At 40.3% G+C, this 17,557-nt stretch overlaps 1 protein-coding gene across 2 annotated transcripts in view; it reads left to right on the top strand.

Annotated features, from left to right (window-relative positions):
* Positions 1-9,833, top strand: part of LOC134642925 (A-kinase anchor protein 7-like) — a 45,778-nt gene extending 35,945 nt beyond the window's left edge. The window contains exons 10-11 of one of the 2 annotated variants that reach the window (XM_063495017.1): positions 1,231-1,266; positions 7,075-9,833. In XM_063495017.1, the coding sequence (XP_063351087.1) occupies positions 1,231-1,266; positions 7,075-7,295 (257 nt within the window). In that variant the 3' untranslated portion in view covers positions 7,296-9,833. The remainder of the gene's footprint in view (positions 1-1,230; positions 1,267-7,074) is intronic. The other variant, XM_063495018.1, reaches the window with a different exon arrangement.
* The last annotated feature ends 7,724 nt before the right edge of the window (positions 9,834-17,557 follow it).

The following is a 17,557-nucleotide window of genomic DNA, read 5'->3' as shown; positions in this document are numbered from 1 at the left end:
TTTTTTTTTCTTTCAGTCTAAGACCAAAAAACCTGTTTTAGAGACTTGAAAAAGGCTAAAAAGTGAGAAAGTAGAACGTAAGAAAGAGGCAACGAAGCTGAGGAAGAAAAGACGAACTGGTTTGGGAGAAGATGATACTTAGAGGCTATAGAGAGTTAAACTTGACAGCAAAAGCAGATGGAAAGTCGGTACAACCTCCTTTTGCTGTTAAAAGTGTGTGTCTGGTTCTCATCACTGTCACCATGACAACACAGCCAGCAAAAAAAAGGTAAAGGGAGGGAGAGCAAGAGGAACAAATGTTTGAATAAAGAGAGAGCGAGGTTAAAGAAGGTAAAAGCAGAGTGGCAGCGAGAGGAGAGGATACGAGGAGGGCTGGCGCTTTGAGAAATTGTGGGAACTCTGAGAGTGTGTGTGTGTGTGTGTGTGAGGGAGAGAGAGACAGAGATAAGTTGAGCGAGTGAGATTCATGTGTCTGTCAGCCTCGTTGCTGTGGAGTCAGTTTATCCGCAGTTTGAAAAGCTTATCTGTTTCTCTGCTAGTGTGTGTGGGTGAGAAACAGGTACAGAGGATGGCTTTATTGCCATCATAAAGGCCGTCACTTCAACAGGTCAAGATTGAATAGGCAGGTAGAAACACGCAGTCACATTAACAGATACAGACACAGAAGGGACCTTTGACAAGTGAGACGAAACCGCCTTACGTAAGGTTGGCATCGAAAGCGATATTTTCTGGGTGTTCGTTGCAACGGAAGGAACTCAAGAAGCGCTAAGTCAGGGTTTTAGTTCACTCTTATGTCATCGTATCTTGTCCACTGTTTTATTTTCTGAAGTGCAGCCTCAAAATAAAAGCTTCTGGTATGCAACAGATTTCTTTTAAAAGCCACTTTTACAAGAAGAAAACTTGCCCACGGTATTGTGCCCTGCTTTCCTTCTCCATCCTTCTGTCCAACCTAATGCAGTATTTTGGTAGTATGACTCAGTGGCTTTGGTTAACAGTTTTGCCTTCACAGTATTTCTGCATCCTTTTTAGGCTTCATCTAGCCCCGGGGTCCAAACCTAATGTTTAAAATCACTGCTGTCTAGCACTGAAAGTATCTCCCCTGTGGAACACACAAAGAGGCTCTTATAACGGTGCTGTTTGGAGAGTGTGTGCAATCCCTGAGACGCCAGAATATGTCTGCTTTGTTTGTTTGTGCTTACTTAATATTTGATGTTTGTGCTTGTGTTGCAGATTTGGTTCAGGCTCCAGTCCGTGCTAAACGCTCAAGTACGTGTCCTCCTCCCGTCATATGTGTACAATCAGAGTTGGGAAGGTTCATTCAAAATGTGATCTGCATCTGATTACAAGCTACAACTGCAATTACCCTAAAGCCATCATTTCCCATATACCTTCACAACAATCAAATTCAGGCTGATTAATGGTGTGATTACTTCCAGCCTCGGAATAATCTCCAATTTATTGATTACAAAAGATGATACCACCTCGTTGCTTTTTTGTATCCAAATCGTCTCTCTGATCATTCTCAGTATTTTTACTAATATTGTTGTAATCCAATCACATACAATCTCATTCCTCTTTATTAAGTTAGCGTAAATGGTGGAAGCAGAAGCAGCCTCTGTCCTATTTAGAGCATCTGGGCAGGAAGTGATTAAGTAGGCTGTCCATTAATCGTGCTGCTGGGTTTTATGTATTTGTTTCAGTTGCATCCCCCTCATTTGATTAAAATAATTCATCCTGCACTCTAAATCATAATCCTTGTTTACATTTTAGGTTTACTTTTCTTACTTTGATATTTACTTACACATATTTTATTACAGACATTCCTTCTTCATGTGTTTTATGTGAAATCTATATGCAAATAAATTACTTAAATTGGTTTGAGACCTTTAGAGACTAGTGGACATGTAATGGGTTCAGCATGTGTACAAACTGCAATTCAACTGTAGAACCAGCCAATGAATGAAAACCTGCCTAATCCCAGTGATGTAGGCCTACAAATCATTCTGCAACCAGCTGGTACTTGCTAAGTAGTAATGAAACTTGGAAAAAGTGCAACACAAAGGGGAATTGGAGACTTCACGGAGTAAAAGTTGCACCTTACTGATCTGCTGTTGACCAACACAGTCACAAGGAGGTTTCAGTGCGACTGTCAGCAACCTACAGCAACCACTTGCCAAATAGTCAGGGAACACCCATAGCTACTGGAAGTTGCGCAGACTTGTCGCTAGGCCTGCGGGACTGAGGCCCAAGCCATATTGGCCTCAATTAATTAAGGCAAATATGTTCCATATAGAACCTTCCCTGTTGAGGAATATCTCTTGTAGTCGTCTTATCCTGTGCAGTAAATTACACAGTTCCCACCGTGATATGATTCTTCTGTTTGGATGAGAGGCTAGGTTTCACCCAGTTTGTTCTGGCTGTAACCATCACTGACTGGGCTATTTCTCAATTCATAAAATGATGATTAGACCAAACATATTGAAATATGCCAGCTCTAATGCATTCTTATACAAACCCTCAAATATCCAACATAAAATTTAACAAAACATCAATAACAAAACACAATTAACGTACAGTTTTCAGCTTTTATATGTGAACTGCTGCAGAGTTTATCATGGATGTCTTTGTTGAATGTTTAAAAAAAATCCAGCCACGCCAACGACATCTTTTACTGTTAATTTGGAGCCAGCACTATATGCAACCTTTATAAATATTAATCATTACTTAATTAAGTTTGAGCCAGCAGTCTCCATTGGGGTCGGGCAATTTAAAGTTATTCGAAAGCAATGTGCTTTCTAAAGCTCCTCATTTTTCCCAGCAAGTCAGTTTCTCTCAAAGCAAAAAATATAATTTTTGAAAAGAATGTTGAAGAAGCACTTTTTAAAAATACACTCATCAATATTGGGTTGCATATTGTACTCAGTCTAAGTGTGCATCTTCCAACAAACCATCCACCATATTTGAATACAGAGTCTGGGAAGGACATCTCCCTTCCAACTATTGGTGTTTTACACATGTGGCTAGAGACCAGTCAAATATGTAGTACTCCAAAGGTGGAGGAGAACATTATGTATGTAGGCTAATGTTAGGCTCAAGTGTCTGATAAACACTTTGAATACCCTCTCATACAATGTGAGAATGTAATCAATCAGCTGCCTCAGAGTCCAGTAATGTGTTAGGCCATATCAAAGAAAGTTTAATTAATGCTGACAAACAGCAGCTAACAGACGTTAACAAACGCTAAGAGCAACAAAAACTGCTGCGCTTACTCTCAACAGTTCAGCATACCCTCAACAATTCTCCTCAGCCTGGCTGCCATCAATGTGAAGTAGGATTCTCTGACTCACTCACCCATACTGGACTGCTTTCACAAAGGTTTACGGCCTCCTCCAGAGTAAATAAAAGTAGACGTCACCCGGCATTGACAGCTGAGGTTAACAGTGGACTGACAGTCTTGCACAGATGGGGAAAAAACTCTGAGACAGATCGGGTCCAAACAGTAGTAGAAACATGCCGTGTGTGTCTGATATGGGGTACAATCTACACCTAATGTTTTCGGTCTCTCTTGGCTGACTCAAACTTTTGTTTGTCCTGTAATAACTACTATAGCTAAGATTATGCACTTGAATTGGGATGAGTAAGAAAAAACAGAAGTAGTCTACAGATGAACAGGGTGTTGCAACCTGGCTGAAAAGAATGTGACAAAAACAGGGAGACCTCACATAGTGTGTTGTTAAACAGTTTAATTAAATAAAGAAAGCAGAGATTAGTTTGATTCAAATTACAGCTTTACTGTTGTTAGGCACAGTTTAATTTAACTACATTTACTGCAGTTTTACTACATTTTAAATGTTGACTAAACGGTTTCTGACAGCAGAGAGGACTGCAAACATCTTAATGTTTGTTTTACTTCAGACTGTCGCCCACTAGGAGGTTGCCTAAGTAAAGTGCAGAATATGCTCCCTGCTTAAAAAATAAATAAATAAGTATTGGCCCAGTTGCTGTTTATCTCATGAATCAGAAAACGGTCATCAGTAATGAGCGGACGGTTTGTGGCGCTGACTGTGAGGGAGTTCTAAGAGTGGAGCAAAGACTAAACAGGGTGACCGTCACATGATTTAAATGATTGCGATCATTAGTGCTAGGAGCGCCACTCTGCGCTACTTAGAAATGTGCCTGCAGTTTTACTGAGAAAGGCATATTCAGTGAATTCAGTCACTAAAACTAAGGGGTAGATAGAAAAACAAACATCAATCAGAGGTATGACTCACTCAAAAAGACAAGCAGGCAGGTAATCAAATAACATCTCAGTACAACAGCAGCAGCAGCGTTTTGTAGAAATCACAACTCGATAAACCTCAAGTTGCTAAAACAGAACAACATGTTCAAAAACAATAGATAGAAAAGCTGATTCAAGCATATGGGGAAGTTAAATGGATGAGTGAGAAGCGACTGCTGGCTTGTTCTGACGACTCCTGTTTTCTGTTTGGCGTGCTGTTAGCAGGCTGGACGCTTGGCATAAACAGCATAAATCCACAGTCACACAGTGCTCGTGTCATCAGACCGTGGCGGAGGTGATATACTCGCGACAGTGACTTATTCCAGTGGTCTGGATAATAGATTTCAGCTGACAGTCGGTCTTTGGTGACTGACGCCACTGTATTATATTCTGCACAGAGGTCAGCAGATGCACTTCACTGATATTTGCATATTAACAGAGGGCACAGCAAGGTCGGTGGCACCTTGTTGTATTTATTATTCATGGGTATGCTAATTTAGTAGTCTGCACAGAAGGATTTTCATATAAAATGACTCATTGTGTGTGTGGATTGTCACTTATGTAACAGTCTAACAGCAGATGACTGAACAATTAACACAGTATCAGAACTTGCTTTAATTTAATTTCACCATCTTGTAGGTTAATATTTAAAAACAACAAAACAAACGGGGGGAAAAAACATAAGAACAGAATGTGACACATGGCTGGTTTGAGACACCTCTGTCGGATGAAAACAACAGATGACAATAAATTACGCATCATACTCTCGGCTGGTTCTGACCTCAGCAAAATTATCATCGTCGTCTCCTGCTGTATGCTCTGTCTCGCTGTATAATGAATGATAGAGCACGACGCTGATTTCAAATGAAACAAACCTATGGGCCCAGTGGGATTCTGTGGTAAAGAGGGTTAGTGTGCGAATCTTATGCTTGGCCTTGGTAATCAAAAGCTAATGCGGTTATATAGTGTTTGTGCGTACGTGTCTGTGTGTGTGTTTGCGTGCGTCAGACAGACTGGATGGCTGGGTGATTTTTCTATTACTCTCTTTCTGAATGGCTTGCTCCTGCCTGTCCATCCTACAGCCTGCCTGCCTGCTTTGCTCTCTTTCTACATGAATTATTGACTGACTGACCATCTCGGCGATTCTTCTGACTGGCGTCGCCGTCTCCTGTCTGCCATTTTGTCTGTAGCTGAACTAAACTTAAACGATTTGCTTTGGTGTTCAAACCAAAAAGGAAATTAATATCAGCTGTTTACATCTTCTGTGACTATCATCTCTGCAACGATCACTTCTTTCCTATTGGGACATCAATCTGTTGTTGCCGTGTTCAGTCTGTGATGAGTGGAGAATGCACACAATTAATTATTGTCAGATTAATGGTTATTTTCTGTTTTCATTTTGAGCATATTAGAAAAAGAATGAAACGGGCCGTGCTTTCATCAGAAAGGCACTCAGACACCACAGGAAGCAGCTTAGTGCTGCAATCAAATTTACCGTCGAGTTAAATGTTACTATAGCTGAAAAACTGACTAATTCCTGACACATATGGTGAAGTGGAAGCTCAGCTGGAGCCACAAACACAGAGAACAATCAGCAGTTTGATGATGGGTTTGAATATTTTTTTGTTGAGTACTGATGTTGCTCTAACATGCCCTTTTACAGGCGCAAGGGGGCATTTATATTCTGACAGTTGACGATGGTGGTATAAATCGGGTTTAGAGTTTCATTGGCATCCTTGTTATCACTCCCATGTTTTTATTCTTGAATGTGTAGCGTCGCTTTGCATTATTCAGGTTGATGACAATACTGTGGAAATCTCCTACCACTGACATCATTCGGATGTTTGTGCACTGGCTTCATAATTTAAAAATGTTATATTTATTGTGTTTAATAGGAGCACCCATCATTATAACAGTGTGTGAAAATATAATAGGTCGCCTTTAACATTGAAGGTGCCAGTTATACAAAATTTGCCTTTATTACATTTTAAAACTACGCGTAATATGGGCTAAAACGAATTTAGACCTCAGTCACGCAGGCTTACAGATCAGTCATTGACCCTATGGCAACATCCAGTTGCTAGGGAAACGTACGTGTTCCGCAACCAGTTGGCAAGTGGTTGCTGGAGGTTGCTTGGAGTTGCCAGGTGTAATTGGTAGCAAAGAGTGTGCTGCACCTAGTGCTGAATCATAGATTGTATGGCAGATGCCAGCTTGTCTGAAAATACTCGCCAACAACTTACTCAGCAGTAGTCAAACTTGCAAAATTGATATGCAAGCCAGAAACGTGGCAACGTTTGACTTTCAACTTAAAGTCAACGTGTTGAAACATATTGGTTGCACTGGTAAGAAGCAAGTTTTACTCACTAGCGCCCCCCATGTGCTGCATCATTGTTGCCACCAACTCCAGCAGCAACTCGGCAACTGCAAGTGGTACACACTTTGCCTAGCAACTGGAGCTAACTAAGGGAAGGAGGGGTCGTTACTGACCAGACTCTCGACCTTGAGGCAGTATTTATGTAAAATGTTTTGCTATGTCCAGTACCCTTTTTCTTTTTACAATTTTAAAGTATGTAATCTGAATCTGGCCCAGGGCTGGATGGCTTCCTCCTTTGGCACAATTCCACTGATCTTCTAAGATTTGTTGATTTTGATTAATTATGTGATTTTCTTTGTTTTTGTTTCCCCACAATCTTGCTGACAAACTCTTTTATTGGCAAAGTTGATTGATTACTTTTTTCAACTCGCTGTTAATGGACATGACGTGCTCATATACTTGTGCTTTTGCTACCCAGGTGGCCGTCGCCGGTCTGAGCCAGACGAGGCGGAGCTGCTGAGGGTCAGCAAGCGACTGGTCGAGGACGCCGTCAACCGCGCCTTGCAACAGTACAAACAGGAAACACTTCAGAATGGGGGCGGTCCTAATGCTGCCGCAGTGAAGCCCCCTGGAAATACAGAGGAAACTGCTACAAAGACGAACACTACAGCCAACGCCATCACAGTGAACAGGAAGTGACCTCACTCGACCCAGGCGCAGAGACTGAAAAACCAGCAGTCCGGACACCATCAGCCAGGCTTGGCTAGACATGAGAAGAGTCAGTAAGACCTGGGCACAAAGCTTGAACCAGCCAACCAGTCAGCCCACTTTGCTGACCAGCTAACCCAGCTAGCCAGCCACCCGCCCACCTGACCTAGCTCGACACAGTGCTAGTTAAATAGATAATGTAGCTTGAAATTAACGCCAGGTGACCGTCCTAACAGGCCAGCCTGTTTAGCCTGTTGACCAACTCTGCTGTCCTACATCTAACAGCGAGAGTTTCGCCCCTCCTTCTGCACTGATCTGTGGGGGAGGGGTACATATTTGCACGTCAAACCCAGAACACAGATGTGAAGCACTCCTGTAGAGACACTCATCCGTATTTAATGCTTCACTGTGACCCGTCACTGCAAAACTGCCCTTTTAGAATAAGAAAAATTAAGTTTTGTGTATAGTTTAGTTAACCTTTTAAAATGAACTTGAAATGTCCTTTATTTCCCTCTGATAATGAAAAAAAAGCCTTTTGCTCAAACGGTTTCAGGTGAAGAGTCTTTCACCATCCTTTAAACGTCTTCTGCCTTCATAGACAGAAAATCATTTGTTCATCTTTGTGGCTGAAGAGGCCGTGTGACTGGCTGGATTCTTCAAACTTAAGTGTGAGACACGCGTCAGTATGCTGGACTTGAATCTGTGCAAGCTTCTGTTGCATTTGGCAGTCCACTTAAATAGATCTTATTTAAATTTCTAGCATTTTATTTTATCTTCTTCACGTCTGGTACAGAAACTGACATAACCTGCCCCCACCCCACAGCTTTGCTTTAAGTGTCATATATTACAGTTGCATTACCAGAGTGTGTACTACCGAGGCAGCACCGAGACAATCATGGAGTTGAGATAGACTTAAATGATGCTTTTGAGCAAAATCCTATAAATCGACCTCCACTAAAAATAAATAAAAACACTAACTTTGGTGGATTGGGGATGCTACAAAATAAAATGATGTGCTTCAGCGTAACATTACACTATGAGTTGCCAAGAACGTATCTCCATTAATGCCAAAACCTTCATGATTAAATCCTTGACAAGCTGTTATTACTGTTAGACTCAAGTATTTATTTCAGAACTCACCTTCCTCTCTAATACATCAGTGTGATTTTTCTTTTTTTGTTTGATTCTCTTTGAAATGCATTTTTAAAGAGCAGCACACCGCACGTTGGTCAATTATTAAGTCTGTGACACAGGCTGGAGTCCGTTTGTTTGATTCTCAGTGTTTTTGTTTTGGGGTGTATCAGTATGCTGATGCTGAGAAGCATCTGATTCTGTAGTACTGTACATGGAAGAGCTGTTAAAGGCAAGCAGTGATTGAGAGTCACACAATAGCTCCTCACAGCTGAGAACCCCACAGCTCCTAATTTCGCTGTCTTCCATCTTTTTTTTTTTAATGTAAGCTTAATGACAAAGGCCCTTATAGCATTGTGCTCATGAAATCCATCCACTGTTATTCAGAAATACGTACGCACCAGTGTTAAATTAGATATTACTGCAGGAAACAGCTAGAACAGTGATTATTTTATCTGTTTAGCTGCTTTGTCTTACAGCTGATTTACACGATTTAATGTAAAAACAAAAAAAATGAAGACGCTGGATTTTAGTTTGTATTTCGAAGGTGTACAAAGCACAAGATTTTTGTAATTTATGTTTTTAAAAACTGGTTTCGGATTTTACAGAGCAGGTTTATACTGTTCAGATCAAAGTGGCCTTCAGTCACTAAAACAAACTCGTGCGATTCTCATTTTCCTGAAGGATGTTTTTTACCCCGTGTGTGGGGTAGGTTCGGGGATTTGCCAAAGTCTCTTAAACATCAGCCTGAGGCTAAAGGGTTGGATTCTTGAGTTAAATGTTTAAAAAAATTTAAAAAGTCCACCATAAGACAGAAAATGTGTTATTTCCGTTGTAAGAAAAAAGCAAGTGACTTTGATTTTCAGTTGTTTGAGGTTTAATTTCCCTGCGGTGAGAACAAGTGTGAGCTGGAAAATGCACTCTCATCTCTGTGGCACCTACTTAAGGCCCGTCACTGTGGGCTCACTGAAACGTCAATAACACAGACGGATGGGAGGAGGAGGAGGAGGGGGGTAGCTGTCTTAAGGTGGACTTTGAACATTTTCTTTTCGCTTTTTTTTGTTGTCACCGGGTCCTTAATCTCCTTAAAATCCCCTTTAATACACAAGTTGTCCTGTTGGCCTGTTCATGTGTCTGTGAAAGCGTGGATGTGTTTGTCTGTGGGACGTTTGATCAGCGGTTCCCCTGAGAAATTCTTGTCTGTATCAATCATGGAAACTCAGACTCGCGTGTGTGTGTGCGTGCGTGTGTGAACAAGTATACAAATATGTCTTCTCTGTTTGCCTTTCCATGTTTCCACGTGTATGTCCGACTGAGTGGGTGTGTTGTTTGTACTGTGTTGTATATCTTGTTCTGCCATATTTGAACAATAAAACAGGATATGAGATTCAGAACTAATATCCTCTCATCCCCGTCTCCTTATTTCAGTCTGGGTGCACGTGTGTGTGTGTGTGTTTTACTACATTAAGATTACAGTAAGAAAATTATTTTAACAGTGGCAAGCATTTTAAAGGGACTTTTTTACTTCGATATAATTGTATATGCTAGAGTCACAGTGGTTGGAGACCGCAGCACGTTCAAAATTACTGCAGTCTTTGAAGTCTTGTTGCCTTTGAAGATGAGTCAAAGATGGGTCTGGAACCACTCAGTCAGTTGCCACCTTCAAAGCAACTTTAGTGCAAACTTTAGGCAAATTGTTGCCATCTACAAACAAAATTTAAACAAAACTTCCCGAATTAACTATTTGCATTCAGAGTGAAGCCTGAACTTCATGGATCTAAAATAGAAATTCCTCCACAAATTGTGATTTAGTTTCTGCAGTATGGTCACTTAACTGCAAAATGACATAGGCGCTTGGCAACCAGTTGCAAACCAGCTGAGTGGAGATGCGGATGAGTTGCACTCAATGTCCCACACTTACTCGGATTGATTGCAGCATGTTGCTAATCTACCTGAGAGTGATTGCAGTCAGCCTGAGGCAGTCTGCGATTATTTGGAGACAGGTTGCCTCCATCCAGGCCACCAGTGCATTTGCAATTGAAACTCTGGGTTTGGGCAACTGTAGGCTGCTGAGTTCCAGTGCATCCCTCTGACGGTCACTGGGATTTTGATCTGAGGAGTTTAGAGGCTGGATGAACACCCTGGGCTCTAGTTTCATGTTCCTCGAGTTTTACTCAGCAGCCTTTTGCAAAGTAGCGGGTTACATGGTCTTGCTGTTGTCAAACATGCTATTGCCCTACAGGGTCATATTTGATCTGCTTCACCATTTAGATTTATGGTACTTGCCTAAGTAACATTAATGCAAACACTAAAGGCTCCCCAGAAGAAAATTTTATTGCACTGCATGACTGAAACCTCATATATATGGTGTCCTGGCAGTAAAAAGTCCCAGTTTTTCCCAGAAACATTTTGGAGCAAAAATTTTGTCTGTTGAATCACCACAATTTGCTCTTGCAAAACCAAAACCCATTATCCAAAAAGCAACCAGTCACCATTATTAAGCAAAACATTTGAATCAGGATTCTTAAGAATGTAAAATCCTTTTAAAGCAATGTTTCTATTTTTATCAGCTTTCCAAGCATCACTGCTAAATTGTGCACATCTCATCTTTTGAAAATAACATTTACCATTCACAGGCCCTTCACACCCCGAGCACACCCACACACGATTTTTATTTTGCCTCAGCTGAAACCGAGGAAGGATTGAAATAGAGAGAAAAGGCTCTGTTTACAAATATAACCGCCTCAAAGCTGATGTACATGAAGCACTAGGACAATGTGGGCATGAATCTCTACACTAACTCCCTTTATTGTATTACTGTGCATTCAATAATGGTAACTAAGGTCTTTCATTTAATGGCAGAGAGGACTCAGCGTCCCACATAAAATAGGCTTATAGGCTACAAATCTTTCACTTATAGTTGGTTATTGTAGTCGCAGCACTTCAAACATCCTTATTCAAACTTATAATGGAAAACATGTACTTCACATCAACTCAAACAGGTAAATTCGACTGGTATTTGTTTAGAAACAACAGCAAAGTGATGGGAATCTTCAAACTGATGTTCTAATAGTGCACTGAAGTACATATTTTGCTGTTATTTTAGTGACAAGCTGTTTTTAAGTTGCCCCCTGTTATTTTTTCCATTTATGTCTGAATGTACAGTTTCTCACCTGTTAGATGTCAACTTACACCTTGAAACTTTAGAGTGACTTTGGTGGCTTTCAAACATGAGTCTGTTCTACTTGAACCTGTCCAACTGAATCTCTGTGCAAGGCTGATTTCTCTCTCCAGTTATATTTTTACGAAACAGAATAAATCTAGCCAGTCTAATGGTGCCCATTGATTTATAAATTAACAAGATCAAATTCTTTGGCTACCAATTGTTTAACAAGAAACCCACCTGTCACTCGGAAATAGCCACATCCCACTCGTTCTTAATCTTGACTCTCCTGATTCATTCAATCTCTCAAGTCCTCACATCAGAGTCTTCCTATTTCTTAAGAAAATAACTTTTAGGTATGTGTTCATCTACTGCGGATTGTTTTTGTTGATCATGTTTTTTAGGACTGCCACTTCATCTTTTGTCCTTCATTTGTCCAGTTTCCTCAAATTTTTTAGAGACAACCTGCACACCATGCTGAAATATGCCAGCTTTTCGGTTAAAAGCTCTTTGGGAATCACCAAAATGAGTGAAAAAGCACAAAATGTCCAAAGAAAAACTTTGAAAGACCTTCTTAAAGCCTGAAGTACTAATGCTCAAGACCACTTTAAAACTTACACGAAACTCAGGCTCCTTGGAAACAAAATATAAAGAAATGAGATGGCTCAAGACTTTTGCACAGTACTGTATTAGACATGAAGGATTTGACAACTGTATTTCTTTTCTCTAGCTTCATGGGAAAGCAAGGCCCAAGAAACCCCTCATGTAGCTTAAAAGGTGAGGCAATGAACCGTATGGATGTGGTTGTGTGTGCTCTCTGTAGATAATTGCTTAATTGCTTACTGACCAGTAGGAAGCAGATAGCCGGACACTGAGTTTTGATGCCATCAAGAAACAAAACAACGGTCAATACGTGACTTGGAAATGATTCAAAGCTCTGTTCCAGCACTCAATCAAAATAACATTCATAATGAAATTATAATAACCTTATTGCTTGTTTACAATTATGACCCTCCATCTCTAGGAAGGCAGGCAACCAGCACATACACATAAGTAAAGTACACACTGTTAAAGTCTTTTTTTCTGAACTTTCCTTTTTTCTTTTTCTTTTTTACATCATCTTTAAATAAATGGAAAATGTCCGTAAGAGTTCTGTAAAACGGGGTCACCAGGGTGTTATCGGCGGAAACCCTCCGAGCTCTTTTACTTCACAGCTTCCCTCATAATGTGCGAATTTGCTGAATCACACAGAGTAATGCAGCACAACCGATTCCATGATTCAGTCATCGGCCGACCTGTATGCGATATAGTACAGTGATGGCAGCACATTCGGTGTGATTCACCAGCTCTCACAAAGCCAAGTGTGACTGTGAGGCTGAGGGTGGATGGAGGGCATGTTTCTATCACCATCCAGTGTGACTGAAATAATCAGTGTAGCAATCTTAAAGTTACACTCTTGAAATCTTGTCTTCGGCTGTCACCCATTTACGGCCCTCTCACAGTTTCACATCGGGGTAAATGTGAAAGCTTGTTCTTCTGCAGTCCCATCAAATAGGAGAGTAAAGGGCACTACTCTTCCTCACTTTCTGGGTTGTCAGTGCTAACGTTTCACAGTGTGACTTCACTGCTGCAAAATGTCAGCTCATCACAAGGTCAATGATAGCATCTAATGCAAAGTGTTAGAAGTAGGGCTTCGTACCTGCTGTGGCTCATCACAAACAGAAATCATTCATAGAACTTGCTCCTGTGACCACCTGGGCTGTTCCTTCAGTCCATTTAACCTTGAAGAGCATAGCAAGAGTTTCTTCTGGCTTTCTGCACAATGTGAGCTCCAGCATGCAGTTGTTCCATCTTTTCTCAGTGTAAATAGAAGTGTAAATAGAATTTAAAACTTTCCTTTTTATGTGTGACCCTCAATCCTCCCTTAGTTATGCTGCAATAGGCCTAAGCTGCCGGGGGCTTCCAATCCGGTTGTTAAGTGATGACGTATGAACCCTGCTTCTGGGTCCAAACTACTCTGCTTTTATTAAGGCAGTTATGTTTTTAAGATGTTTTAATGCTTTGTATCTTGTATTATTTAATCTGAACAAGCCCCCCAAAAAAGGAGGTGATCACTGTCGATCTCGCTCAGTTTGTATTAACACACGTCGTCAGCAGCATGTTTTAAAGCTCAGTTTTTTAAAAAAACCTTATGATGTAACTACAGCCCAGCCCATGCAGCAGTATATTAATGACTAACCTTGATTGTGGATGGATTATCTCAGTTTGGTCCATTAACAGCATCTTGCCATGCGATTGCTAACTTTTGTTGAGTGGAAAAAAGTTAGCGTTCATCCTCCAGCTTCACTGTGCTAATGTGTTTATATTATACTAACCATAGCTGTGTAGCTAGCCACCACGTAGCACATCATTATATACCAGTTAGCCGAACTTCAGTAACCCTACAAACATCGCTGCTGTTTAGTTTTCTGTCTTCATTTATGTCAGAGGTGATAGCAGAGCTGTACCTTTTAATTTTTCAGAAATCCCTCAATCAGAACATGGTATCTCATCTTCAGATGGAAACTAGCGAGCTAAATCCCTGCTAACCTCCGTTTAACTTCATAAATTCTGTTTTCATGGATGCCTGCATGTTAAACGTAATTGTTACACCTGGTAGAGCCTCCACACTGATCATTTTATTGCAGATGGAAGAATTTAGACAGTTTTTAACTCTCAGTGATGCCGCACTGTTCGTTTGATGTTGGGACCTGAAGTGGTGTTTGGACCCGGCAACAGCTAATGTGGTCAGACTTAACGACTGGATGATGCACTGAGTGTTTCTTCTTCACTCATCTTTTTTCATTCACTATGGGTTTATACACAACCATGCATTTAATCATTAGCTCTTCTCTTCTAAAGTGTGTTTTAATCCTTTCTTTCTCTCATCACCCCCAACAGGCCATGGCAGATATCTACCCCTCCCTGAGCCTAGTTCTGGTTTCTTCCGGTTAAAAGGGAGTTTTTCCTTCAAATGGGGTTGTCTGATTGTTTAGGTGTAGCGTCTTTACCTTAAAAAATATATAGAGCACCTTGAGGTGACTGCTGTTATTATTTGGCGCTATTTAAATAAAATTGAATAGAATAGAACTGGAATTGGATTAAATTAAAACAACTCTAAGGTAGATCTATCATTTTATCAAATCTTCTGCAGACTTAAACATGAAGATCACTTTACTGTTCATTGAGGATTACTGAGCTTTTCTCTGGCGTCTGAGGGAGTGCCATGAATTACAAATCACAGCTTTGGCATGAGACTTATGAGAAAGTATGAGTCACAAACTTGAGATACAGAGTTATATTATTATAAATATTTGTGGCTTTCACCAGGCAGATGTGGTCTAATAGGGTTGTGCTGTGAGCACTCTGGGAAGTGCAGGATCCAGCATTTAGTTTTTTGGGAGGTTTTTTTTTTTTTTTTTTGGACACTTTGATAATTAAGCTATTTTCAGATCGAGTTTGGTTGGGGTTCACAGTCCCGACCTATAAATGTTATTATTTTGAGCTTTTAAAAAAATAATTCAATAAAAGAAATGTGGCCAGTGTCCATTAACTGTAATGTGCTGTTTCTGTGTTGTGTATACATGTTGTGTGCACACTCTCTGAAGCCCACAGGGTTGTTCTCTGCTTTTGCTCTGAAAGACAAAATATCCTTCTTTTTTTTCTTTCTATTTCAGTCTCGGGTCATGGCACCATCTGCCTTCCTGAACACATTCAGACAGTGTGTTTTTAAAACAAAGTGCATGTGCACTTTCAAGCCATCTTTCCATCATCATCATCTTGTGGATCCTGTTTAATTCTCCCTTCACTTCCTACTTCAATGAACAGCCTGGAAGTGCCAGATATACACACTCTGTGAAATACTGTAATAACAATGATAAAATCTGAATATAAAAAGCTGTGTCACCGAGGCTGTGGGTGGAAAGCGGACAATTATCACAGTATTAATTTTAAGAAAATGAGGTGCAGAGGGAGGAGGAGGAGGAGGAACAGAGAGCAATTATTTGTGGTGAAGAGCCTCAGCTGCAAGGTGACACAAACATGACTGGAATATGAACAAGCTAACCCTCCTGCACTTACCCACATATGGATCCACAGGATCTGTTAGAGACAGTGACACTCTGTATCTGTCACACACCAGGACAAGTACAAATTGCAGGCCTGTCTTCGAACAACAGCACATTTCTTAAGTAACTCTAACTCTTTAGGTAAAGATATGTCTGCAATACAACGATTAGAGCCTGACGGATGGTGGAAGTTCTGGATTATGTACTTACCAAACCCTCCAGCAGTTAGACACTAAGTGCGAAAGATCAGCTTTGGCTAAAGAAATACTGGCATGCATTTTTGTTGCAGATATAATAGAACAAACCGATTTTCTTAAATTAATAAATATAAATACCTCATGGTATCCTGTGCTACTCTCTTTCTTTTGCTATTTAATCGATCTTCTATTTAATCTTCAACACAATGCATAAAATTATAAAATGCTTTGGTAGTGATGATTATTATTTTCTATGAGCCATTATGAGGCACTTTAAGTCATTGTCAGACAATCAGAATATGGGGAGGAAAACATCTTTTTTAATAATTTAAATAAAAAGGGTAAACAAGTCTGAATTGATTGCACATAAATGAAATATTTCAACCCTCTTTTGGTTTAATGCTGATGATTAGCGCTTACCTCAAGCACCTCAAATTATTAAAGTATTTCCTAAAAGCAATCAAAAATGAGTTCAAAATACAGAAACATGTTTAGTTATATATTCAACACATTTTTGGTGGTCCTTTTGAATGAAGTACTGCTTCAGTACAGTGTGGTGTGGAGGCAATCAGCTCGTGGCCCTGCTGTGTTATTGAAGCCGGAATTGCTTTGATAGCCTTCAGCTCGTCTGTATTTTCTTCCTTGTAACAATACTCTGTAGATTCTCTGTGGGATTCAGGTCATATGAGGTGGCTGGCCAGTCAAGCACAGTAATAACATGGTCAACAAATCATTTGGTAGTAATTTTGGCACTGTCCTCCTGGTAAAGGAAGTCAGCATCTCTATAAAGCTTTTCAGCAGATGGAAGCATGAAACGCTCTAAAATCTCCTGGTAGACGGATGCGTTGACTTTGGACTTAATAAAACATGCCGCCCCAAATCATCACAGACTGCAGAAACTTTACACTGGATAAACACCGTGGATTCCTCCAGACTCCAGGATTTTCAAATGAAATACAAAATATACTTTGATCTGAAAAGAGGACTTTGAACCACTAAGCAACAGCTTTGTTCTCGTTTTCCTTAGCTCAGGTAAGACACCTCTGACACTGTCTGTGGTTCCGGAGTGGTTCGATATTATGTGTGACAGGAATGTGACAGTTGTAGCCCCCAGAAACTTCTCGTGGTGAAGCTTTCAAAGTTCTTGAATTTACTTTTCTTGTCAATCCTCTCAAGGTTTTGGTCATTCCTGTTATATTTGCATCTTTTCATACCACACTTTTTTCTTCCAGCCAACTTTCCATTGATCTGCTTCGATACAGCTCTCTGCGCACAGCCAGCCTTTTAAGTAATGATTCTCTGTGGCTTACTCTCCATCTGGAGGGTGTTGATTGACAACTATCAAGCCAGCAGTCTTCCACATGATTGTGGCTGCATCTACTGAACTAGACTGAAAGATAAAATGTATTGCTATAAAGCAACAAAATGCAAAATCATTATATTGTGGGTAGTGAGTGGTTTTAGAAATAGCCTGTCACTCTACATATGAGTAGTAAATATTCATTAAAAATGGAAATATAAGTAAACTGAAAAAGATTTTACCTTCTTTTGATTCTCTAGCCCATTTTCTCTGTCTATATATAGAATTTCCTAAAGTAAAGCAATGTTGGGCAATAAAAGAAGCTAAGCTAGAAGTGGCCAAGGGTAAGCAGAAAC

Source organism: Pelmatolapia mariae, linkage group LG15, assembly GCF_036321145.2.
Source record: "Pelmatolapia mariae isolate MD_Pm_ZW linkage group LG15, Pm_UMD_F_2, whole genome shotgun sequence".
Taxonomy (NCBI): Eukaryota; Metazoa; Chordata; class Actinopteri; order Cichliformes; family Cichlidae; genus Pelmatolapia; species Pelmatolapia mariae.
This window is presented reverse-complemented; position numbering and strand designations above follow the sequence as displayed.